Source organism: Macaca fascicularis, chromosome 8 (assembly GCF_037993035.2).
Source record: "Macaca fascicularis isolate 582-1 chromosome 8, T2T-MFA8v1.1".
Lineage (NCBI taxonomy): Eukaryota > Metazoa > Chordata > Mammalia > Primates > Cercopithecidae > Macaca > Macaca fascicularis.
The window spans coordinates 15,116,917-15,142,503 of record NC_088382.1 but is presented as its reverse complement, the minus strand read 5'-3'; the positions used below and the strand labels follow the sequence as shown (position 1 = coordinate 15,142,503).

Below are 25,587 nucleotides of genomic sequence, written 5' to 3'. Positions count from 1 at the left end.
GCCCAGAGAGTTCCACCACCATCTCCCCTCTGGCCACCGAGGAAACCGAGGCTCATGGTGACCTGGCCTAGGTCTGTTGAACTCACGGTCCTTCTCTTCCCCAAGATCAGAGGGCTGCCACCAGGGAAGGGGCTGGCCCCTAGACACAGCCCAGGAAGCACACAGGGAAGGATGCCCTGGGGACTTCGGTAGGTTATTGCAAAGAAAAATTTATTGCTATTTGAACCCTCCTTTCATGCCCCATTTCCCAGAAAATGAGCCACGGGAGACACCAGGAGAGGGAGGAGACCATCCTTCTTGCACAAAACCCACTCCCTTGGATGCTGTCCTCAGCCAGAGTGGCTGGGGGCCAACCAGGGGGCCCACCCGCAGAGTGGCAGAGGAGGCAGGTTGACCCTCCGGACGTTGAGCTCTGTGGCGAAGGTCCTGGCCTTCTGGTAGAAGAGGAGCGACTTCTCACGGTCCAGGAGGAAGTTCTGGGAGACGGTGGCCGGCCGCGTGTAGATCTTCAGCTGTGCCTTCTTGTTGCCCAGGTCCACGGCGGCTGCCAGTGGCAGCTGGTAGTACTCAAACGGGTCCTGAAGGGGACAGGTCATGCTCAGCAAAAGGGGGACTCGGAGCCCGTCTTCCCAGAGGCCGTTCCTGTCTCCAGGTCATTCCACGTGTCCAGCCAATGCTGGCTCACCCCATGAGCCCCGAAACCTGTTACACTGCTGTGGTCTCAGCTGCAGGAAGTGGGGACGACCCTTACACCCCTGGAAGCCTTCCTGACTGCCCCTACGCCCCACTCACCCCAAGCCTCCTGCCCCAGTGCCACCCTCTCCGCAGGCAGTGGCTGCTTTCCCCATGGGCTGAGGTCAGGGCAGATCCTGCCTGCTCTGAGAGTTCCATGCAGGACCCGTGGCTCCGAGCCACAGCAGGGGCACAGCGTTGAGTGACCCAGGCTCCCCTCTGGCCCCTGTCCATGCTGACCATTTCCAGGCCCTCCACGGGACAGGCCAGGTACAAAACCATCTCACAGGTGTCCTCTCTGGCAATGTTCCCTGAAATATTGACGGAGTGTGACTCCCCAGACATCCAGTCCCATTTTCAATGCATCTTTGGCCCAAACTCACCATCCCTGGGTTGGGATGCCGCCTCCCAGACCTCCTCCTTCACCCTCCCACCCTCCACCCGGCTTCTCCCCAGGCGCCTCCTCCACATGGGGCCACCCAAGGAACCTCTCTAAGACCCATGCCTGGCCTGTCCCTCTTTACCATCTCAAGATGGCTCCCAGGGTCAAGGACAAAGTCCAAGATGCAGCAGTCCATTCCCTCACTGCCCCGCCCCACACATGGAGCAGGGGCGTGAGAAGGCCCCGAGTCACCGCCACTGCTCATCCAATGCCCCCGGCCCAGTCGAACACTGGACTCTGTGCTGGGTGAGTGGCTGAGCCTAACGAACTTGCTCCCAGTCTGAGAGACCTGGGAGTAAACACTGACCACACAGGGTGGCCCAGGCTATGGCAGAGGGAAGCCCAGGAGCCTGTGGGGGGCCCAGGAGGCCCCAGACTCAGCCGGGGGTGGAAGGCAAAGGTTTCCTGAAGGGGTGGGGGCATCCCAACTAAACAGGAAGGAGCCAGCCAATGCATATGTCTCTGCGTGTGCCTGTGCGTGTGCCTGTGCGTGTTTGTGTGCCTGTGTGTGCGTGTCCCTGTGTGTGCCTGTGTGCATGTCTGTGTGTGCGTGTGTGCACCTGTGTGTGCGCGTGCTGTGTGTGCATGTGCCTGTGCCCGTGTGCATTTCCATGTGCCTGTAGTGAGTGCAACAGCTAGTGAGTGGCAGGCTGAGCCAGGACACACCTAATCCTCCCTATTCCAGGGCTCCCTCTCACGTGTACACTAAAGGGGACCCCATTTTAGAGGCAATCGGCAAAGATGCCCATTTACCCCTGCCTCTCTGCCAGCCTTCCAGGCCCCATGCAGCCCGGCGTTTTCTCCTACTCCTCTGGGCCCTGGGTCCAGAGCCTCCTCTACAAGGAGGAGGGTGTAGCCTTGGAAAGACAGCCGCCCTTGGGGAATTCCAAGGGGCCTCCCTGTGGGAAGCTGGCCTGCGCTGACAGCATAGTCACGATGACGCCCAGAGGGCTGTGCATGGGAAGGAGGTGAAGGAGGCCTCTGCCCCTCAACCCCAACTGTGGACTTTGGCCTCTCAGGTACTACTTGGCCCTTTCCTTCCTCCTGGGCAGGCGGAGTGGGCGGCAGGCTTGACCAAGAGAGATAAAGGCCTCTTCTGGGAGGCCCGCCCCCTGGGTCCCAGGCGAGCCCCTGAGTGGTGAGCAGCGTCCCTGAGTCTGACACTTGGCACCTCCCTGTCTGGCTGGGACTTGGGAGGCCACAGGGACCACTTCTGACCACCAGGTGTCGCCAGCACTGGGCGGGGGCCTCCCGGGCAGCCCCAGGCCTGCGGTGGGGGATACGATACGGGGCGAGGTCGTAGGGCTGCCCCAGCTCCTCATGTTGTTCTAAGGACCCCAAGATCTCGGCCCCTGGACTGGAGTGCCCTGGCCCCTCAGCCCATAAGGAGCACTGATGCGGTGCCGGTGTGATGCTGAGGAGGGGCGGTGCCTGCTGGGCAGAGGGGTGGAGACACCCCAGGTCTGAGTCTGACACTCCCAGCTCTCCACCCGGGCAGGGCTGGGGGCAGAGGGAGCACAGCACCTCCGCTCCAGACAGACTCGACCCAGCAAGGCCTCAGCCTGGCTGGTTGAGGCCCTGCCCCACTGTACCTGCCCTGAGCTGGGGTTTCCCTGTCTGTGAACCCGATGGTAAGACACTGGTCCCACCCCACCCTTCCTGGGTGATGTGAAGATTCAAGGTATCTCGGGACTCCAGGAAGGAGTTGCTCAGTGCAGGCTGGCACCCTGGGCAGGCTTCCTAGAGGAGGCGCCACGATTTGGGTTGGATCTTGCAACGTGGATTCAATGTGAGGATGATGCCATCTTCCGAAATGTCCTTCTCCCGACCCTGTTTTCTTTGTTAAATGCAACTTGACACTTGACTGTCAAGACTCAGTTTTGGTGTCACTTCCTCCAGGAGGGTCCCCCTGACTACAATCCCCCTTCTTTACCCAGAGGCCACCATTGCCCACTCATGTGTCAGCCTCCCTGGCTGAGACTGAGTTCTTGAGGGTGGGGCCTGGCCAGCTTGGGAGCTGGGTTGTATCTGCCAACATTGCCGGTTCCTCCAGCCACGTGCAGAGCTCCAGGGAGGCCACTGGGCCATTCCTAAGGAAGGCTGGAACCCAGGCCTCTGGGTCTGGGTAGAGATCCCACTCCAAGGGGGCCGGGAACACCCCGAGCCCTGCCCCTCCCCACCCACCTTCAGGTCGTAGAAGATGATGTCACCGAGCACCAGGTACACCTTCACGTAGTAGAGGGTCTCCTCGTCGAACTCCAGTGGCGAGTTGCAGAGCTACAGGGCCTTGAGGTAGAAGTGCTCCGCCAGCTTGCCCTGGCCCAGCTGATGGTGCAGGGCGGCCAGCCAGTGGTAGGCCACGTGCTCGTTCAGACGGTCTCCTGGGGTGCAGGCCAAAGGGGCAGGTGTAAGGACGCGGCTCCCTGGGGCAGGGAGGGCACAGGCCCCTCAGCAGCAGGTATGAAGACCCCGGGCAGCACCTGGCTTGCCTGCAGGCACCTGCGGTCGCCTGGGCAGCTCTGGCCAGTCCCTTCCAGGTTCCCAGACTCACTTTCCCATCTGCAAAGCAGAACTAATAAGGCCTGCCCCTGTCTACTGTGAGGCTTTGGCAAAGTCGGACTTGGATGGCCCAGCTCTGTGCCTACACATAGCCACCTGCCTTTGCTCACTGGTTTTAACCAGGGGAGCCCAAAAGCCATGCAGTCCAGGTGCTCCCGGGCACCCCGGCTCCAGGCAACCCACAGACGTGACATCCGACTCCTCCTGCGTGTGTCACAATCAGAGCCCCCTACTTTGGGGAGTCAGCTGCACACCTACTGTGTACTGGGCCACGGGGCACAAGGTGCTGGGGCATGCGGCCTGCCTAGGGTTCCCTGTCTCTGGAGGGGGACAGATGACCCTGGCACAGCACCAGGGGATGCCCGGCCTTAAGGGGCAGACTGCTGGAAGGGGAACTGGGATTTTATCAGCCAGAGAGCCATGTGGTTGATGAGGTTGGGAAGGGCACAAGATAAAGGGAATGTGTCACTCAGCCTGGCACATACAGGGACCAACGAGATGCCTGGCATGTCTGGAAGGCAGAGGGCACACTGGGCGGCCCTTGTGGTCAGCAGCGGGAACAGGCAGAGGAAGCAGAGCTCAGTCAGGCAGGGAGCTCTACACTGCCTGAGAGACCTCGGGCCGTGCCCCACAGCCAGACAGGGAAGCCAGTTGGGCAGATCTGCCTGCCTGGACAGGAGACCAGGAAAATCCAGCAGCTGTTTCAGCTCCTGCCCTGCAGACCTGGAGGCTGGGCTCTGGCAAAGTGTGGGTCCTGGCAGGGTGGGGGCTCAGGGGACTTACCCAGAGTGATGCTGAGTGCTAGGGCCATGTAGGCAATCTCCAAGCCGTCCTGGGGCTTCTCCAGTGTGGCCAGGAGTGCCACCAGCTTTTTGCACAGCTGTAGCTGCAGCTCCGCCTTGCAGTTGCCCGTAGTCACTGCCAGGGCCAGGACCCGGTCCTACCACACAGGCAGGTGGGGTCAGGTTTCCCGCAGCACCCACCTTGCCCAGCGCCCTCCTCAGAGCTCAAACATGTGCTTGGAGCTTCCCACACCCCAGCTACCCCTGCACCTCCACAGAGCTCTGTGCTCTGGGATAACACACAGTTCAGACACCTAAGTTGGGGGCTGAAGAGTCACCTGAGGCCCATCCAGCTACACCCAGCAGCCTCAGACCAGCCTTTCCCACCTGGGCACCAGGGGGTCTGGCTGGGGGGAGCCAGCACTCCTCTCTGCTCTAAAAACACCGCATTTATCTGTGCCCAGGGCTGAGCCACACCGTGAGCTCAGAGGAAGGGAGAAGCTGACCCACTTCGGGGTGCAAGCAGACCTGGGCCTCCCACTGACATGCTGTGTGTCCTTTGACACGTCCCTGTGCCTCTCTGAGCCTCAGTTTCCTCATCTGGAAGATGGGGACAGGACTTCCCGCTCATGGTTGCTTGAGATCATCAGGTACAAGGGTAGAGCCATTGTCACATCCAGGCCCCAAACGTTTGTCCCGGGCAGGGGCATGGTCAATATCATTCCCGGTGAGACCACTTGGAAACTGAGCAGGTGCATGGGTGGCCCTGCCTCCAGGTGGGAGGCCTCTGCCCTGCCACACCTGTGCCTCAGCCCTCCAGGTGCTCCCCTGAGGCCCACCCACATCAGCCCACAGGCCAGCTCACCCGGTAGAAGGACACGGCTTTCTCCCGCTCCCAGGCCCCATTGAAGAAGATGTCTCCAGCTGCCTCAAACAGCTCCAGCCTCAGGCTGGGGTCGCCTGTGTACAGGACCACATTCTGTGCCACCTGAAAGGAGACAGAAGTTCCCTCAAGACCCACACCTGGCGAGGTGGCCACGCCCACCTTTGCCAGCCTCCTTCCTCTCACACACTACAGGTACACCTGAGCGTTTTTCAGGCTCTGTGCATTAGGGATGCCCCCACCACTGGCATGAGGACAATGAACTGATGCACCTGAGTGCCAGGAGGTGACTGAGCAGCTGCAGCCCAGGAGCCCGACACCTGTGAATCCTACCACCAGGGCTAGCCCTAGCCCACTTCCCCTGCACTCAAACCAGTCTCCGTGGCCCCCAGACTGCTGGGAGCCCATCCCCTGGCTCCTTTCTGTGTTGCCACATCCCTGCCACATCAATAGTGTTTGTGGGTGGGCCTGGTCCCATCTTGGCCATGAGCTCTTGATCCCTCTCCTCATCTCATGGAGGTATATAGCAGGTGCTCAATCACGAAAGCTTCACCAGGCTCGTGGGCTTCACAATTTTTTCCAGATCACACTGTGTTTGGGAAAGCCTCTGAAAACAGCCACTATGATAGATTCATTTTGTAAGGAGATGTGCCACGTGTCGCTTGGAGCAAGTTCTTCTGTGTGTTAACTGAGTGGTCACATTATTTGAGCATGTGCTGTATACCAGCAGGTGCTGGGCACTGTGAGGGGCCGCGCCTCTGCCCTCAGGGAGAAGATGCTGGCCACTGGGGGAGGATGTGCAGGAACCAGTTGGAGGGAGGGAAAAGGCACACAACAGGTGCTCAGCAGTGGCTTAGGAATGAGTGGATGGATGGATGAATGGATGAGGAGATGTAGACACATGGATGGATGGATGGATGGATGGGTGTGTGGATAGATTAATGCTGGGATGGATGGATGGATGGATGGATGGATGGATGGATGGATGGATGGACGGACGGACGGACAGATGAATGGATGGATGGACGGACGGGTGGGTGGATGGATGGATGGATGGATGGGTGGGTGGGTGGAATGATGTGTGTATGTCTGCATGTATGTATGGGTGGGTAGATAATGCATGGATGGGTGGAGGGTAGATGATGTATGTGCATATTGATGGCTAGATGGTGGATAGACGAATGTATGGATAAACCAATGGACAGATAGATAAATGGAGGGATGGATTAATGGGTAGATTAGTGGGTGGATGGATGTATGATGGATGGATGGATGAATGAATGGGTGGATGGATGATGGATGGATGGAAGGACGAACAGGTGGATGGATGGATGATGGAAGCATGGATGGATAATGGAAGCATGGTTGGATGATGGATGGATGGATGAATGGATAAATGGATATGTGGATGGATGATGGATGGATGGAAGGATACACAGGTGAATGGATGGATGATGGAAGGATGAATGGACCGATGGATGGATGAACAGGTGAATGGATGGATACACGGGTGAATGGATGGATAAAAGGATGGAAGAATGATGGATGGATGAATGGACAGATAGATGGACAGATGGATGAATGGACAGATAGAAGGATGATGGATGGATGGATGATGGATGGATGGATGGATGGATGGATGGATGGATGGATGATGGATGGATGGAAGGATGAACAGATGAATGGATGGATGATGGAAGGATGGATGGATGAATGGATAAATGGATAGATGGATGAATGATGGATGGATGGAAGGATGAACAGGAGTTGAGTGTGATGGATGGATGAATGACGGATGGATGAATGGTGGATGGATGGAAGGATGAACAGGTGGATGGATGGAAGGATGAACAGTTGGACGGATGGAAGGATGAACAGGTGGATGGATGAAAAGATGAACAGGTCGATGGATGGAAGGATGGAAGGATGAACAGGTGAATGGATGGTTGATGGAAGGATGAATGGACGGATGGATGGATCAACAGGTGAATGGATGGATAGACGGGTGAATGGATGGATGATGAATGGATGGATGATAAATGGATGGATGATAAAAGGATGGATGATAAAAGGATGGATGGATGAATGGACAGATGGATGGATGATGGCTGGATGGATGATGGATGGATGAATGGATAAATGGATGGATGGATGGATGATGGATGGATGGATGGAAGGATGAACAGATGAGTGGATGGATGATGGAAGGATGGATGACGGAAAGATGGATGGATGATGGAAGGATGGAAGGATGAATGAATGGTTAAATGGATGGATGGAAGGATGAACAGGAGGTGAGTGGATGGATGATAGAAGGATAGATGGATGATAGATGGATGGATGGATATATCAATGAATGGATAAATGGATGGATGGATGAATGATGGATGATGGAAGGATGGATGGATGAATGGACGAACAGGTGGATGGATGGTGGCTGAATGAAGGGATGATAAAAGAATGGATGAATGAATGATGGATGGATGGATAGATGGATGGATGGATGGATGGATGGATGAATGGAAGGATGAACAGGTGAATGGAAGGATGAAAAGGTGAATGGAAGGATGAACAGGTGAATGGATGGATGCTAGAAGGAAGGAAGGATGGATGGATGGATGGAAGGATGAGCAGGCGAGTGGATGAATGATGGAAGGATGGATGGATGATAGATGGATGGATGGATGATGGATGAATGGATGGATGGAAGAATGAACAGGTGAATGGATGATGGAAGGATGGAAGAATGGATGGAGGGATGGATGGATAGGTGAATGGACGGATCATGGATGGATGGAAGATGGTTGGATGGATAATGGAAAGATGGATGGAAAGATGGATGGAAGGATGGAAGAACAGGTGAATGGATGGATGAAGAGGTGAACAGAAGAATGATGGATGGATGGATGGATGGATAGAAGGATGAACAGTTGGATGGATGATGGAAAGATAGATGGAAGGATGGATGGATGGACGAACAGGTGAATGGATGACGAATAGGTGAATGGGTGGATGGACAGGTGAATGGATGGATGATAAAAGGATGGATGGATGATAGATGGATGGATGAATGGAGGGATGGATGATGGATGGATAGATGGATGGATGCTTGGAAAGACGAACAGGTGAATGGATGGATGATGTAAGGATGGAAGGATGGATGGATGGATGGATGGATGATGGATGGATGGATGGAAGGATGAGCAGGTAAATAGATGATGGAAGGATGAATGGATGGGGGGATGGAGAGTGAAGAGCACAGGGGTCCTCCTGCATCCCTTGCCACTCACCTGGATGTACAGGTCCACCAGATCGCTCTGCCGCAGGATGTAATAGATCTTCCCTGCTTGCAGCCAGGCATGCGCCTCCTTCTCTTCCTTCTGAAGGTCAATGAAAATCCCCAGACTTCCCTTGGTGTAGTCCAGAGTGGATCTGCAGGCCCTGGAATCAGACACAGGTATCAGAACAAGGGCTCTCATCCTCCTGGAACCAGTCTGCCTCCTCCCGTGGGTCTGGTGACAGATGAATCTGGAATGTGAGGACTGGGAACGGCCCTCTTGTGTGTGCAGTGTTCTGCTCTTCCCAGGCTGCTGGGAGGGCCAGGGTGAACACACACGGCATGGAAAAGATGAAGGACATCCTTCAGAGGGAATCGAGCATCATGCTACCCTGTGGCAGGAGGAGTGTGCTAGTCCATCTCCCCTGCCTCCCAGACATGGCCTGTGTCTTCTCCAGACGCACCAGGAACCGTTAGTGTTCAGGGGCTATCTGGGCCGATGGTTCTCAAGGTGTGCAGGCATCACAGTCACCTGGAGGCCAGTCCTTATAACTTGCTGGCCCTGCCCACAGAGCTTCCGGCTCCACAGGCCTGGGGCAGGCCATAGAACTCCCACTTGCCACAAGCTCCTAGGTGACATGGATGCTGTTCTACTGGTCCAGGGACTACACTTTGAGAAGCATGGCTCTAGCACACTGGCCCATTTTCCTTCTGTGAACCTGAGACCAAGACTGGAGGCAGTCTCCCGGGTCCCCATGGAATCTGGCTCCTTCCCTGCTCTCTCAGTAAGTCTGACACTCGAGGGGGTGTGACTGCAGCAATGTCACTGGGCCCTGTGGGTGGGGTGGCCAGGGCCATGGTTACCCCACCAGGTCAGGATGCTTGGGGGAAGCCGAGTAGGCCACATATGGGACGTGAGACCTTGAAACCCTGTCCCAGGGAAGCAGGTGACACAACTGGCTCTGTCTTCTGTGGGAGCGAAGCCACAGGTGGCTGGTGTGGTCACATTTAACGGGACAGATGAAGGCCAGGAGTGAAGATTCGGGCAGGCAGAGGTCAGAGGACAAAAGCCACCATAGTAGGAAGAACAGCCCAGAGTGCACGTACTGCCTCTGCTGGGGTTGAGATGACCTTTGACCCAACAAGGGACGCTCAAGCTGGGACTCACGGGCCAGCAGCAGCCCTGGGACGACCCCAGGCCCACCAGCTCAAAACATCTGATGCCAAGGAACCGAATGATCAAAAGGAGAGGGGCTGCTGGGGTCCTGGGCCAGCTTCCCTGTGCACCCCTACCGGCCCTGCCCGCTCCCACCTCCACCACTGCAAAGCCAGCCCTTACCACTTGTTGCCCAGGGACAGGTAGAGTTGACTGATGGTCTCCAGGAGCTGCCCCTCCAGCACCTTGCCGGCCACCTTGCGGGCCAGGGAGAGCTGGAGCTCATGGTAGATGACACACTGGGCCTCGCTGGGCATGACGCTGCTATAGAAGTAGCACAGCTGGTGAACGGCCCGCAACTGGCCTGGGCAGAAGACAAAATGGAAGACGTTAGTCTCCCAGCATCAAAGCCAGGCTGGCTGGGCTCGGAGGCCCCTGCGCTGTGCTTGCCTCTTTCACACCTCTGTGAGCCTGGGCCCCATAGGCGGGGAGACTGAGCGCAGACAGGCCATGCACCCGTGCCAGGGCAGACGCCGAGCACACAGTCACATGGGCACACCTTGGTGCAGAGGCTCACGGTAGAGTCCGGCCTTCTTTACAACTCCCAGGGCCGAGGTCCTGGCCAGGCTCGGCCCCTGCACCAGGCCATCTATTTCTGCTTCACAAAGCCCCTCTGGCCAGGACCAGGGCCGCCTTCAGCCTAAGCTGATGAGGCCAGGGGCACAAGTAGACCCTGTCGCACATGGAACCCTGAGAGAGCAAAGCCAAGCGTCATGTCTGCCACACACGGCATCATGTTGGCGGAATGGGGTTCAAAGCCAGGCCCTGGCGTTCCCACACATGCTTCTTTCATGCAACCAGGCTCCCAAGCCACAGGCTCACTGGCCTCTCCCAAAGCCAGGGCGCTGGGAACGATGGAAAGTTTCTGATTTTCTAGTGCCAGAAACATTCCGGAGATTAACACAGGAAACCAGGTACGCTGAATGGACATCTGTTACACACGCCACCCAACAACAGCTGAATACACAGTCCTCTCGAGCACCCAGGGGACATTTCCCATGACAGACCATGTGCCAGGCCACAAAATGAGCCGCAGTGAATGGAGAAGGACTGAGACCGAAGCAGAGGTGTTCTTCAGCTGTACTGGCACAAAACTGGAAATCAACAGTGAAGGAAATGTGGGAAATTCAAAAATATGTGGAAATTACACACTCCTAAACAACCAGTGAGTCAAAGAGACCATCAGGGAAACTGAAAACTAATTTGAGAAGAATGCAAACAAATGCACAGCCCGGGCCAGCGCGGTGGGTCACGCCTGTCATCCCAGCACTGTGGGAGGCCGAGGTGGGAGGATCGCTTGAGTCCAGGAGTTTGAGATCAGCCTGGGAAACATGGTGAAATCCCATCTCTATAAAAAAATAAAATATAAAAATTAGCCGGGTGGGGTGGTGCATGACTGTAATCCCAGCTACTCGGGAGGCTGAGGCATGAGAATGGCTTGAACCTGGGTAGAAGTTGCAGTGAGCCAAGATTGCACCACTTCACCATACCCTGGGCAATAGAGCAAAACTCTGTCTTAAAAAAAAAAAAAAATAGCACAGTGTATCAAAAATTCCAAGATGCAGCTAAGGCAGTGCTGAAAGGGAAATTTATAACTGTAAATGTCTACATTCAAAGAAAGAAGAAAAATCTCAAATCAAAAACCTAACCTTCCACCTTGAGAAACTAGAAAAATAATGAACTAAACCCAAAGCAAATAAAAGGAAGAAAATAATAAACATGAGAGTGGAAATGGGAAGTAAAAATACAGAGAATGGAAAAACAAAAGAGATAATCAACAGAACCAAAAGTGGGTTTTTTGAAAATAATAACAAAATTGACAAATCTTTCACCAGACTGACCAAGAAAAGAAAGATGGACACAAATGACTAAAATCAGAGACTGAGCCCCATGGCTCACGCCTGTCATCCCAGCGCTTTGTGAGGCCGAGGTGGAAGGATCGCTGAGGCCAGCATTCAAGACCAGCCTGGGGGAACATGATGAGACCCCATCTCTAATAAAAAGAAATAAATAAAAAATTAAAAACCCAAGTTTCTAAAATCAGAAATGAAAGAGGAAACATTATTGCCGACCTGACAGAAATAAAAGGATTCCATGAAAACACTACGAACAACTGTAGACCAACAAATCAGACCATCTAGACACAACAGCCAAGCTCCTAGAAAGACACAAACTACCAAAAGTGACTCAAAAATGACCCCAAGTAAGCATGTGGGGTAGCAGCCCCGCCCTCGGTCTCCTCGACCGTTCAGCGCAGGGTGGGGAGATAGGAAAGCATGATCCCCGTTCCCTGGCCTGCATTTCCAAGTCTGAATCCCCCAGCACCCTGGGGAGGGCCTCACAGGAGGAGGTGCCACAGGCTATTGTGCCAGGAGCCACGGGAGGCTGCAGTGGGGGTTGGGGCGCTGGATTCCTGGAGGGTCTCCTTCCAGTCAGGGAATGCCCCTGGGGAAGAAGCCTGGGTCTGAACCCCCCACCCCTCCTTGGGCAGATGTGTGGGACCGGGGCCCCTTCACACGGTCCTTCCCAAAATCTCATCCCTCCTAGGGCCAGGAGTGGGTGCCAGGCCTGTGCTGGGAAATGGGCAGATTTGGCCACAGCCCCTGGGGCTCTGGTCCAGGCCACAGGAGGCACCTCTGAGTGGTCTCACTATGCCATGACAAAGCGCTGCAAGGCAGAGGGGACCCACAACAGTATCCCTTGTCTCGGCCATTTCCCTGGACTCAACTTCCTCATCTATCCTCTGCGGCCTAGATTTCAGACAGCCCTGCCCACCTACTATCCATTCACTGCTCAGTCTGCAGTGACTGTTCGATAGCACTCCATGGCTCCCCAGTGCTCTTGGGGAAAAGGCCAAGCCACAGCCTGAGGCCCCAGGCCCTGCTTAGCTCTCCAGAAGAGCTTCTCACCATCCAGCACCCAATCCACCCACTCCTAACTCTGCACCTCCCTGCATAAGCCCTGCTCACTCACCCCCGCTCACACCCCACTTATCCCCGCTCACACTTCCGCTCACTCACCCCAATCACACCTCCGCTCACTCACCCCTACTCAGTCATCCCCGCTCACACTCCCACTCACTCACCCCCATCACACCTCCAATCACTCACCCCCACTCACTCATCTCCACTCACACTCCTGCTCACCCCCACTCACACCACCACAACCCACTCATCCCCGCTCACACTCCTGCTCACTCACCCCCATCACACCTCTGCTCACTCACCCTTTCACTCATCCCCGCTCACTCTCCCGTTCACTCACCCCCACTCAATCACTCCCACTCAATCACCCCCACTCACTCACCCCAATCACCCCCACTCTCTCTTCCCCGCTCACACCCCCTTCATCCCCGCTCATTCACCCCCACTCGCTCACCCCTGCTCACACCGCACTCATCCCCGCTCACACTCCCACTCACTCACCCCCATCACACCTCCGCTCACTCACCCCCACTCACTCACCCCCGCTCACTTACCCCCACTCACTCACCACCACTCACCCCCACTAGCTTATCCCTGGTCCTTCACACAGGCTACACCACCAGGCCCTCCCCCACCACCTATTACTTGACTAAATCCTCTCAACCCTCTGGTCCCAGACTAAAGAGGCTTCCCTAACCCGGGGCCAAGTGCTGGCCCGCCATCACGCCACTCACCCTTTTGTGGCTTCTCTGGCCTAAAGCTCACATTCCCACGCTCAGTCCCTGCCACCCGAGGACCCCACAAGCCCCATTTGTGGGTGGGGCCTGACACACACAGTGCACAACAAGCTGCTTTTGCATGAACTGCTCTGCGGCTTTAGGCAATCACCCGCCCCGTGTCCTCTGTGAAGTGGGATGACAGGTGCGCAGGCTGCCAACATACCAAGCAGATAACACAGGCACAAGAACCGGCGTTCACAGCCTGGCTCATGGAGGGGCCCCAAGTCCCAGCTCAGCAGAGCCTGCCTTGATCCCAGGGTTATGGCTAGGGATTCCCAGCACGCAGGACTTTCCGTGCTCAAGGCAGCATGGTCCCGGGGCAAACTGGGAAGAGCTGGCTGCCCCAGTAGGGCAGAGGGCCTGGCCCTGTGTGGGAACCGCCTGTCTCCAGGGCGCTTGCCAACATCTGCTGCTGGCCATGACTCAGCACTTTCAATGGTGGAAAAACCACCACTTGTTTCTGAATCACAAACCCCAGGTGTGCCCTGACCCGAGTGGCCCCGGAAGGCATACAGGAGGAACCGGGGCACTCACTCTCCACATGGCCCATCTCCACAGCGACCAGAAGGGCCCACTCATAGTAGCCCTTGCCCTGCTTTTCCGGGCCCTGACGGGTGCAGAGGTGGCCCAGCCACAGGAGCACATAGGTGAAGTCCCGGCCACACTCCCTGCAGGGCAGCCTCGATAACAGCCGCACGGCCTCCAGGAGGTAGTGCTGGGCCATGCTGCTGGCACCCGCGTGCAGGCACAGGGTCCCGAAGTTGGCCAGCACCACTGCCTGGTTCCTCCGCTGGCCCAGGTCCTGAGCTGCCCGCAGGGTGTGGTAGTAGCCCTAGGCTGCCTGTCTCGTCCGGCCCAGCAGGGCAAGGGCTACTATGCCTTCAGAGCCATGTCTCTCTCTTGTCATCTAACCCATTTAAACTCTCCTTTCAAACTCTATGCCAGACCTAACCACTTCTCACCTTTCTCATCATTTCCAACCAGGTCCAGCCCTCATCATAGCTCTCTGGGTTACTGCAAAAGCCTCCCAATCACCAGGCACAGTGGCTTATGCTTGTAATCCCAGTACTTTGGTAGGCCAAGGTGGGTGGATCATCAGAGGTCAGGAGTTCAAGACCAGCCTGGCCAACATGGTGAAACCCCTCTACTAAAAATACAAAAAATTAGCCAAGCATGGTGGTGGGTGCCTGTAATCCCAGCTATTCGGGAGGCTGAAGCAGGAAAATCACTTGAACTCAGAAGGCAGAGGTTACAGTGAGCCGAGATCGTGCCATTGCACTCCAGCCTGGGGGACAAGAGCGAAACTCCATCTTTGAAGGTTTAAAAAAAAAAAAAAAAGCCTCCCAACCTACCTGTCTCCTTCCACCTTTCACCCTGCCCTGCATTCTACCTTCCACTCTCAAACATTTCAGAAAAAAAAAAAAAATTATATCCACAGAGAAAGAAAGAGAAAGTAGAAATGGGGTGAAATGTTTGGGGAATCTGAGGGAAGAGTATATGGGAATTCTCTGTACTATTTTTGCAACTTTTCCGTAAGTCTGGATTATTTTGAATTCAAGAGTTAAACAAAGAAAAAACAAAAACAAAACACTGTCTCCCTTTGTGAACCCATCCTGTCTTTCCCCTGGTAACTGAAGGACGCTCTCAACTAACACATCTATTTTTTCATGAACACTAAAAGAACCCTTGCCTAGTTTTCACTTTCTGTACTTGGCAGTAGAATTTCATATATATGTGTGTGTGTACATATATGTGTGTGGTGTGTGTGTATATACAAAGAGGGAGAAATATATATGTGTGTATATATATATAAATATATATTGTAAATTTACAATGGTAATGTGTATATATATAAATATATGTGTGTGTGTAAATATATATAATACATACCCCATAGCCTGTCCTTAACCAGTTTTAAACTTAGTCGGAAAAACACATACCTAAGCAGAGAATTTCAAAATAATATGATGAATATTTTGATCGAGGGATGTGTTGCTATGGAACATGCTGCTAAGACACAAAACCTCCTAGATGGGGCAATGAATGAATGAAGTTTTGCACCTATAGGCACCCCCTCTGATATCCCCTCAAACATTTATACGTATATGCATTTGCTTCCCCTAGGACCCCATTTCATAAGGGTTAGTCCTAGAGCCTAGCGAGTTCCTACTACAGCTGGCACACATATGCCATTCAAGAAACAGTGGCTGAGTGAATGACGAGTTAAGAACCATTTGTCAGCCAGTGCTCAGTAATACAACATGCACTGGTATGGAAATTATATTTTTGTTGAAAGCAAGGGCAGGATCACAAAATATCTTTCCACAGAAAGCAAACCTCAAAAGCTTCTTTACCCTAGTAAAGCACGTTCTAAGAAGCTCCCCTTATATAAAAGAAAACCTCCTCATTCGTTATCAATGGCATGTAAACCTAATAAGCCTTCACCTCTGATGACATCTCTTCCATCCCCAGGGCTAGATGAAGGAGGTTCCGGAAACCCTGGTAGTTGTGAAGGTGGCCCCCAGCTCTGACAGTCTTGAACCCTGTGGGCGCGGGGGTCACACAGCAGAAGAACAACAGAGGGAAGCATCATCAGGCTTCGAATATGTTTGAACCAGAGATGGCAAATAGGCTGCAGCCAACTGAAAACACCAGAGATTCATGGTGGCCACCTGAGGGGTTGTGCTCTTAAAAAACAAAAATTAAAATTAAAAATTAAAAAATTAAAAAAGGAAGGGGTCAAGAATCCATCAGGTCTGACTGAGACGTGTATCAGTGACTAACACCCCATATGGCAAAAGTACTCCGGTGCGCTTTGGGTACTCACAGCTTCAGCAGTATTCAAAGGCGTGTGCTTCCCTAAGACTAAGTCACGGGAATACCCCCCCCCCCCCCCCCCGCAACACTGCCAGGAGAAACGTCTAACATGGATTTGGCTAGAAATACAGTTGTCTTTAACAAATTAACACTGAATACATCCTGACTTATTAGAGCCTGCGAGAATGACATTCTCAATGATAACAGTTATCACTACAATCTCCAAACATCTGCGATCCTGCAAGGAGGAACTGTGACAGCGCAGGCCACGTGTCCAGACTGCTTCCCAGACTGCCTGTTACAAAATAAAAGAAATGAAATCCCCCCAAAAATGTCTTCACTCACATTTAGCCAGTTGTTCCTTTGTGTGCATCTCTGTGCTAAAATGGCCATTCTTCCCCACAGCCTGAAGTCATACGCTAAAATCAATGAGACTCACATGAAGCCAGAAACGTGCAGATGCCAAGGAAACCAACACAAACGAAATGGGCTGGAGAGTGTGGCCAGGAGGATGGTACTTCCCAGGAAGCAATTACTTCATCTCTGCCCATGAAGCAGGCAGCTGTCACTGTCCCCCAGGCCCATGCCAGCCACTCGAAGTAGGTTCTAACCCAACTACCTCCAACAATCAACGTAAATACACCACACAATTGGCTTCTGAAAGGACACCTTGCAACCAACAAGAAACTGTAAGCACAACTTTGAAAAACTGTGCAACTAAAATCCTTGGGAAGGGATCAACACTGCCACATTTTGACTCAAATACTGTTTCGTGGTAGCACTGCAATAATTCACTGAAACAAAAGAATGAATGAGGAACATTATATAAATGAATATAAAAGAATGAATGAAGAATGAACATTATATAAATGAATGTTTATATAGGAATCAGAGGAAGCATGACTAATCATTTAAAGAAATAGGTCAAGAAACTGCTAGGTTCAGATGCTACCGTGAGACACTGTCAGGGCCTTAGGCAAATTCACTTCTCTTGGTCCTGTTTCTAGGTTCATCAAAAATCAGCTTTGGACTAGGGAATCTGTTGCTTTCCAATGCCTTCCTTCTGCGATTCCAGCCCAGATTTTAGGACTGCTCTCCCACTTGGTATATGAAAGCACTTTCTATGTGTAATAGCAAGAGTACATTTCTGTGTTGAATGCTGTTTGGGACCTACTCTATGAGGCAGAATATCATCATGTAATTTTAAGCATGACGACAAGGCGCACTCTAGATAAGAATAACACATAAGACGTGGCCATACACCTGCGCGTGCCTGGCAAGGAGATAGGGAAGTCTCATTTAATGAAGCCGGGGTACCTGTTGCACCTTAATATCCTCAGTCCACATCAAGTTCACAACGTCCTTCTGACATCCAACCACAGGTATCACATACTTTTCCACACTTTCCACCCAAGATTGAAATATGCAGAGCACCGTGATAAAGACGCCTCCATCCCCAGCATGTGGGCTCTCATTCTGTAGAATTACATACTTTCGGGGCAAAATGGTGACCAGGTTGTAGCGGCAAGCAAGACTGAGCTCCGTGGGGACAGCAGGCCCTGCAGCAGCCACCACTCCTGTCGCCACAGTCTGATGCAGCTGCAGAGAAGCTGTGGCTGAGGCCATTCACTTTGTGAGAGAACCGCACAGGAGGGAAAAGCTAGGGAAGGTAGGGAAGAGGGCAATGTCAGGCTTCTGAGCCCAAGCCAAGCCATCGCATCCCCTGTGACTTGCACGTATATGCCCAGATGGCCTGAAGTAACTGAAGAATCACACAAGAAGTGCAAATGCCCTGTCCCACCTTAACTGATGACATTCCACCACAAAAGAAGTGAAAATGGCCGGTTCTTGCCTTAAGTGATGACATTATCTTGTGAAATTCCTTTTCCTGGCTCATCCTGGCTCAAAAAGCTCCCACACTGAGCACCTTGTGACCCCCACTCCTGCCAACCAGAGAACAACCCCCCTTTGACTGTAATTTTCCTTTACCTACCCAAATCCTATAAAATGGCCCCACCCTTATCTCCCTTCACTGACTCTCTTTTAGCACTCAGCCCGCCTGCACCCAGGTGATTAAAATGCTTTATTGCTCACACAAAGCCTGTTTGGTGGTCTCTTCACACGGACGCACATGACAGGCAGGTGCAGAGCCAGGGAAGGCTCTGTGATGAGAACAGAAAGGAATGCACCTCCCTGTACACACACTCGGATTTTATGACAATGTGGGTAGGGGGCTGAACTGGATGCCTGAGAACATTCCTCCAAGTTCCTTTGCTGATTTTCTAAATATTGGTGTAAAATCTGAACTCAGAAAGTTTTTTTAAATCGCTTCAATCAACATCTTTGTCTGGTGCTCAGCATCATGTCTACATGATCATCTAGAAAACCAACTTCAGTTCTAAGGCTCACGTCCTCCTACAAAGTGCCAGGGATTTTACAAGGGAATGCACCTCTCATTCGCATCAAGAACACACATAACTACCGTTAAAGAAATGCTGAATTTGCTTACACAATTTTTTAAACACCCAGATTTGAAATACAATAGAGAAGACAACTTTTTGATAGCTCTGCTTTGCAACAGGGAACTGCAGGTAGAGAAAATAACCTGCCCTGATTTCTAACCAGCCAACCACCTGTCTTCCCTGGCTGCAGTAGGAGCAATCTTCCTGAGCTCAGGATGAAAAAGAACCCAGCTGGTTAAGGGACAGATAGTCATCAGTTCTCAGCAGGCCTCCCGGGTCCCAAATCCCCATGTAATACGTGGAAGTAAAAAGCTATCAATGACCAAGCATCTGAACGCTTATCTCACCTCCCCATCTGCTTCTCCTGCCATACAAATATAAAATTAATAAGCCTGGTATTAGAGAACAGAGTTGGTGCTGCATCTGTCTTCCTAAAATTACGGATAATTACCAGCCCACAATGGCTTCTAATCAGATTTGAGTGGTCCCTTAGACAGGAAGCTAAAGTGCCTCAGCCCTAAACTGAGAAGAAAACTGAAACTGGAAGGCTCTAGGTTTGATTTTTTCCCCCTTGTTCTAAAGTTGCTGTTCCCAAATCTCCATCTACTGTCTTGTTTATAAAATGTATGAGAAACAAGGAAATTTAAAGACACTATAGAAATGGCCACTTTTTCTAGGTACAAATTTTGTGAACATGATTTTCAGCTGCTGGGCTTTTTCTCCACAAACTGTGAGCCTGGGGTACATTTTCTCCCTCGTGGTTACACATTCAGAGTCAGGGAAAGTGGTTTTAGCAATAAAGAGGGGAGTGCAGTGAGAAGTGACCGGGCACTGAGAAGGGCAGACAGGGACTCTACCTCAGTGGCCTGCAGCATTCCTGGGCCTCGGCCTTTACTTTTCTATCTGTACAAGGGATCTAAAGGCCCGTGATTCTAGGCCACGACAGCTCTTCATACACACATACGCAAACATCACACGCCTATGTGAAAAGCTGTGACACTTGGCTGATTTCCTGAAGAAGTTGTCTTGTATCATTTCTACTCAAGTACTCCACATCCTTCCAGACAAGTATCAGAGGATGATGGGCTATCCCAAAGCAATGTGTGTAACCTCTGCTGCTTACGATCCCCGTTCACATAGCATTTTCCAAAAGCATTTGGTGTGAAGTGACAGAAGAAAGAAGAAGAAGGTTCTTTCAGCTCATTCATTCATTCATTCATTCAACAAATATTGACTGACTATCTACGTGCCAGGCACTGGTGATATACCAGGGAACATATAGTTTTGTAGGTAGAGACAGACAACCAAAAAGCATGTTCAAGAGTGATCAATGCTGTAGAGGAAATACACTAGGAAGCAGGAAGAACAATACCCCAACCACCCTACACTGGGGTGACGCTAGCGTTACAAAACGGAAACAGCGGCCGGGGGCGGTGGCTCACACCTCTAATCTCAGCTGTTTGGGAGACTGAGGCAGGTGGATCACCTGAGTTCAGGAGTTCAAGATCAGCCTGACCAATACGGCGAAACTCTGTCTCTACTAAAAACATAAAGATTAGCTGGACGTGGTGGCACACACCTGTAATCCCAGTTACTCAGGAAGCTGAGGCACAAGAATCACTTGAACCTGGGAGGCAGAGGTTGGAGCGAGCCGAGGTCGCGCCACTGCACTCCAGCCTGGGTGACAGAGCAAGACTCTGTCTCAAAAAAAGTAAAAATAAAAATAAAATGTAAACAGAGAATAAGATACCAAAAGAAAGAACATGAACGATTAATTGTAACAAAAGCCTTTGTAAGCTGATACTTTCCTTCCTGGATCCTTGTCCCTTACAAATGGAAAAACACGGCGGGTAGGGGTAGCATCAAAATGATGGTGATGTTTTAAGATGACTTTGGGTTTCAGATGTCTGACAGCCATACTCATGTACTTCAACGAGAAAGCTCTAGCTCTATAAGCCATCTGGGCAATGGTTTAATGTCTTTTTTTTTTTTTTTTCCCCAATGGGTTTTTAAAATACAGGAAAACATGTGTGTTTATTTGGCTGCTCTGTGCCCGCACACGTGCAAACTGTGCTAACAGGTTTTTCCATTTTTTGCTGAATTTGCCAGCTTGCCATAAACAGGCTTCCATGTCTTAATTGTCTATAAATAGCACAAACACCCAAAAATGCAAATCAAGACAAGCTGTTCCTTCAACTGCTGCTGCCATGATGACAGCGAGCGACAACTGGCCAAATCAATACCTGGAGACTGAAGCTGTCCGGCAGACAGCACAGGGTCCACTGCTTTTCCCATAGCATTTAAAGAAACAAGCGGAAACGGCTCTCCACACAGGACAGACACGTCCTTTGTCCTTTGAATAAATGCTGCCAATGCCCAAAATACTTTCTCCATCACACTATCTATATAGAATTCAAGTTCCTTCCAATACCATAAGTAACGCCAGTGATAGACTATGTTTAGCCATCATGACCCATTAGCATTCCTTTTCCTCTAAAATGTTGAAATAATAACATTGAGTGAGCACTCACAAGGTGCCAGGCTCTGAGTTTGATCTCGCTGAGTTCTCATTGAAATCCGGTAAGATCAGTACCATATTCTCTCATTTTTCATAGATGAGGAAACTGAGGCATAGAAAGGCTAAGTAAGTTGTCCATGGTCACAGGTTATTTAGGAACTTTTCTCCAAACTTTCAAAAGTTAACTACTACCACTATTACAAATGAGTTTCTGTTTGTTTGTTTTGGTTTCTTTTTTTTGAGACAGGGTCTTGCTCTGACCACGCTGGAGTGCAGTGGCGTGATGATGTTTCACTGCAGCCTCTACTTCCCGGGCTCAAGTGATTCTCACACCTCAGCCTCTCCAGTAGCTGGGATTACAGGCATGAGCCACCACACCTGGCTAATTTTTTAATTTTTATTTTTTGTAGGGATGGGGTTTCACCATGTTGCCCAGACTGGCTCCGAACTCTGGGCTCAAGAGATCCTCCCAGGTCGGCCTCCCAAAGTGCTGGGATTACAGGTGTAAGCCACTGTGCACAGCCCTACAAATGTGACTTGTACAAAGTCAGAGCAGTGAGCAGGAAGAGAACAGAGACTTCAGGGAGTCTCCTGGCTGTTGCAACACCATATCCCTCCTCCATACCGTAATGTGTCTGCACCCACCAAGCTCCTAGACGTTGAAGGCAGGCCAGCTCAGAGACGAAACAGAGTCAAGAAAGAGAAGATGCAGACATGCGTCCTGATTTCAGCTCGAGCGTGCATCTCTCCCCTGCAGCTGCACAGGCAGAAACCAGGGGCCGTGAGTCTGAGGCAGTGTGTTTGGTTCCTGGCAGGTAATCTTTTGGGAGACCATCCCATACAATTAGTGTTACACTTCTCAAAAAGGAAGTGTGACTTGTATAGAAAAATCGATTCCATTTGGGAGAAAGGTCTAATAAAAACACAAAAGGATAATACATTCATACAAAAAGAAATTCAATTCATCTGTCACAAACCGAAATCCCAAAGCCCTCTGGGCACACAGCTGCTTTTCTGAGCTGAAATTCAACTCCAGTTGAGAAACAGGTCAACTTTTCTAAAAAGATTTCTTTTTCACATGCCTTCAATAAAAATTCCTTTCCCTCACTTGTCATTTTCCAGATTTAATGGCTCTGTTGGCCTTCCTCTCATTTAGGCCATGAACACTGACTGCAAGTCTGCTACGGCCCAGACTCCAAGGGAGGCACCCTAGGGAACACAGATGACCGCAGCACAGCGACACCCTCAAGGAGCACACATGGGGAAGGCAAGATGATACCATCGCAGCCTTCACACACAAATGAACTTGGCATCCATATCCCGTCCCATTTCTAGAAAACAACGATGCTGAGTCAGTAAAATGTACTGAACAGCCTGCAGTATGGAGGCAGGCACGAGGGGGCTTCATGCGGGGAAGAGCACCTTCAGAAGGGGGCATGCAAGCAACGTGGAGGCAGGAGACGCCCCCATGCACAAGGGCCAGCCTGGGGGCCTGCAGAAATGCCCATGCATCTGGGAGGACGGAGAGAGGACAAGATACTTAAATGCTCCAAAATGAATAGAAGCCTCCCAAGAACCTCTCCCGAGATGGGGCAGGGATTTACAAAAGACCAAACCGAGCATGCGCAGTTACCTGAGCATAGCGCCACCAGAGCGAGCTATCCAGGAAGAAACAGGGTCATTAGAAGCCTGAGCCTCTACTCCCAGCTCTGCAACTCATTCACCCTATGACCTTGGTGAAGGCTCTTAGCTTCTGTGAGCCACAAGAGAATCACGGGAAAACAGAAGATATGAAAACTGCTCTGCCTTTTTCACAGAACTGCTGAGGGAATAAAATCAGATAATGGATTTTAAAATTCTCTGTGAATTACGAAGCAAAATACAAACGCATGAAATCATTCTTACCATTAACAACAGCACTGTCAAATTAAGAGCAGAGTTAAGACCACAGCATTTTCCACCCCCCGGCTCCCGAGAGAAATAGTGAGTCCAGCCGATGTATTTGGGCAACCCCAGTATCTAGGCTTTGAGAGCCTCAAACAGCTCATGAACTCTGACAGTATCGCTCCAGCCCAGTGCTCACTAAGTTCTCCAAGACAGCCAACTGACAGAAAATACTATAGATTTTTCAGCTGGGCTTGAAGCCCTCCAAGCTCACAGCACAGCTCAACAATGAAGAAGAGTTTTCTGCCACTAGGCTCAAAAGCTGGCTTTTGTAGATTCCCATAGAAAGAACATTCAAGGCCAGGCGTGGTGGCTTATGCCTGTAATCCCAGCAATTTGGGAAGCCGAGGCAGGAGGATCACCTGAGGTCAGAAGTTCAAGAACAGCCTGGCCAATATGGCGAAGCCCCGTCTGTACTAAAAATACTAAAATTAGCCGGGCATGCTGGCGGGAACCTGTAATCCCAGCTACTCGGGAGGCTGAGGCAGGAAAATCGTTGAACTCAGGAGGCTGAAGTTGCAGTGAGCTAAGATCACGCCACTGCACTCCAGCCTGGGTGACAAGAGCAAAACTCCATCTCAAAGAAAAATAAAAAAAAGAAAGAGCATTCTTTTTTGCTGATGTTAAGTTTCCTGTGCTTAATACAGAGAAATCATATAATACTGAAATCCTGAAAAACATATCATAAAAAGCATTTAGTGACTGAAAAGACATTCAATATAACCTGTAACAGTGAGTTCCCCTCCTCTCTCCAGCCAGCTCCACTAACGCTGTGACCCTTAACAATGCTTTCACTACCACAGAGGAAAATTAATAGGACCTCTTACCCCTCTCAGCTGACAGCTAAACCAGTGCTTCTCCCTGGGCTCACTAAAGATGACCTTTACCCAAAACCAGGCTGCAATGACCCTGTAGATGTTGACTAACAATTTCAAAATTCCCATATTCTTTGTCCACTCTTAAGGAAGATGAACTGAAGCCAGGGGTCTCCAAGTCAGAACTAACAGAGGCCTTAAACATCAGATGGCCCATCCCCTTCTTTGACAACCAGGGGATCTAAAGCTGAGCTTATGGAAGAAAACAGCCTGTTTAGTAACAAAGCAAAAACCAAAGCCTAGTCACTTAACCTCTGGTCTAGAACTCCTGCAACAACCCAACTCCCATACAGGATGAGTCTCCCTAACCAGAAACTCCGAAATCCACAACTTTTTTTCAGTGCTGACGTGACGCTCAAGGAAATGTTCATTGGAGCAGCTCAGATTCTGGATTTTTGAATTCAGGATGCTCAACCAGCATGTATAATACAAATATTCAAAAATCCAAAAATGTAAAAAAATCTGAGACACTTCTGGTTCCAAGCAGTTTGGATGAGGGATATTCAACCCGCATTTTTTTTTTTTTCCTCTAATGAAGGAAATTAAAAATGAGGACTGAGCAAAGTCATTCAATCCATACTAAAGTCATTCAATAGTTTAATTAGTACCCATTTAAAGTTAAGTGCTACCCACAGATATCTAAAAGGATGAACAAATACATGCCTACAATCCCAGAACTTTAGAAGGCCGAGGCGGGAGGATCATCTGATGTCAGGAGTTCAAGACCAGCCCAGCCAGCATGGTAAAACTCCATCTCTACTAAAAATGCAAAAATTAGCCAGGCGTGGTGGCGCATACCTGTTATTCCAGCTACTCGGGAGGCTGAGGCATGAGAATCACTTCAACCTGGGGGGAGCACGTTGCAGTGAGTCAAGATCACACCACTGTACTCCAGCCTGGACCACAGAGCAAGACTCTGTCTCAAAAAAAAAAAAAAAAAGGAAAAAAGAAAACTAATTTAAATTGTGTTTTCACATGGAGCCCATGTTCCCAGAACACAAGCCCTGCTCTATGCTCCAAAGGGTGCCCCTTTATCTTAATACTCACCATATTCCATGGCAGCCATTGGCGCGTGTCTGTCCATCGCACTAGACTTCCTGCACATGAGGCAGGGATCATATATTATTACCTTTCTGCCCCAATGTATGGCCTAGAAGACACTCAGTAAATGATTACTGAACTAAGTCAGTTACTAAGACATTTAAACTTGTATTAACAAAATTGATTTAATAATTTTGCCAATGCAGTGTTCATACCACACAGCTTAAATCTCAACCTGCGGATTCATCTTGTGTTCTGCTAGATTATCACCTATTAACATTCAGGAGGCACCTAGTATGTGCTAGGCATTACTAATTGCTGGGGACCTAGCAGTGG

General features: G+C 51.0%; 1 protein-coding gene across 1 annotated transcript; it reads right to left on the bottom strand.

Moving 5' to 3' along the window:
• Nucleotides 1–193: 193 nt before the first annotated feature.
• On the bottom strand, nt 194–25,294 carry LOC135964669 (SH3 domain and tetratricopeptide repeat-containing protein 1-like). The gene is made up of 9 exons (XM_065518873.2): nt 25,258–25,294; nt 14,129–14,401; nt 13,550–13,639; nt 10,015–10,195; nt 8,689–8,839; nt 5,381–5,503; nt 4,517–4,673; nt 3,359–3,555; nt 194–578 (listed from the first exon to the last, which is right to left on the bottom strand). The coding sequence occupies exons 1-8, from the start codon at nt 25,292–25,294 to the stop codon at nt 3,452–3,454; spliced, it is 1,116 nt and encodes a 371-aa protein (XP_065374945.2). The 3' UTR covers nt 194–578; nt 3,359–3,451.
• Between the last annotated feature and the right edge of the window lie 293 nt (nt 25,295–25,587).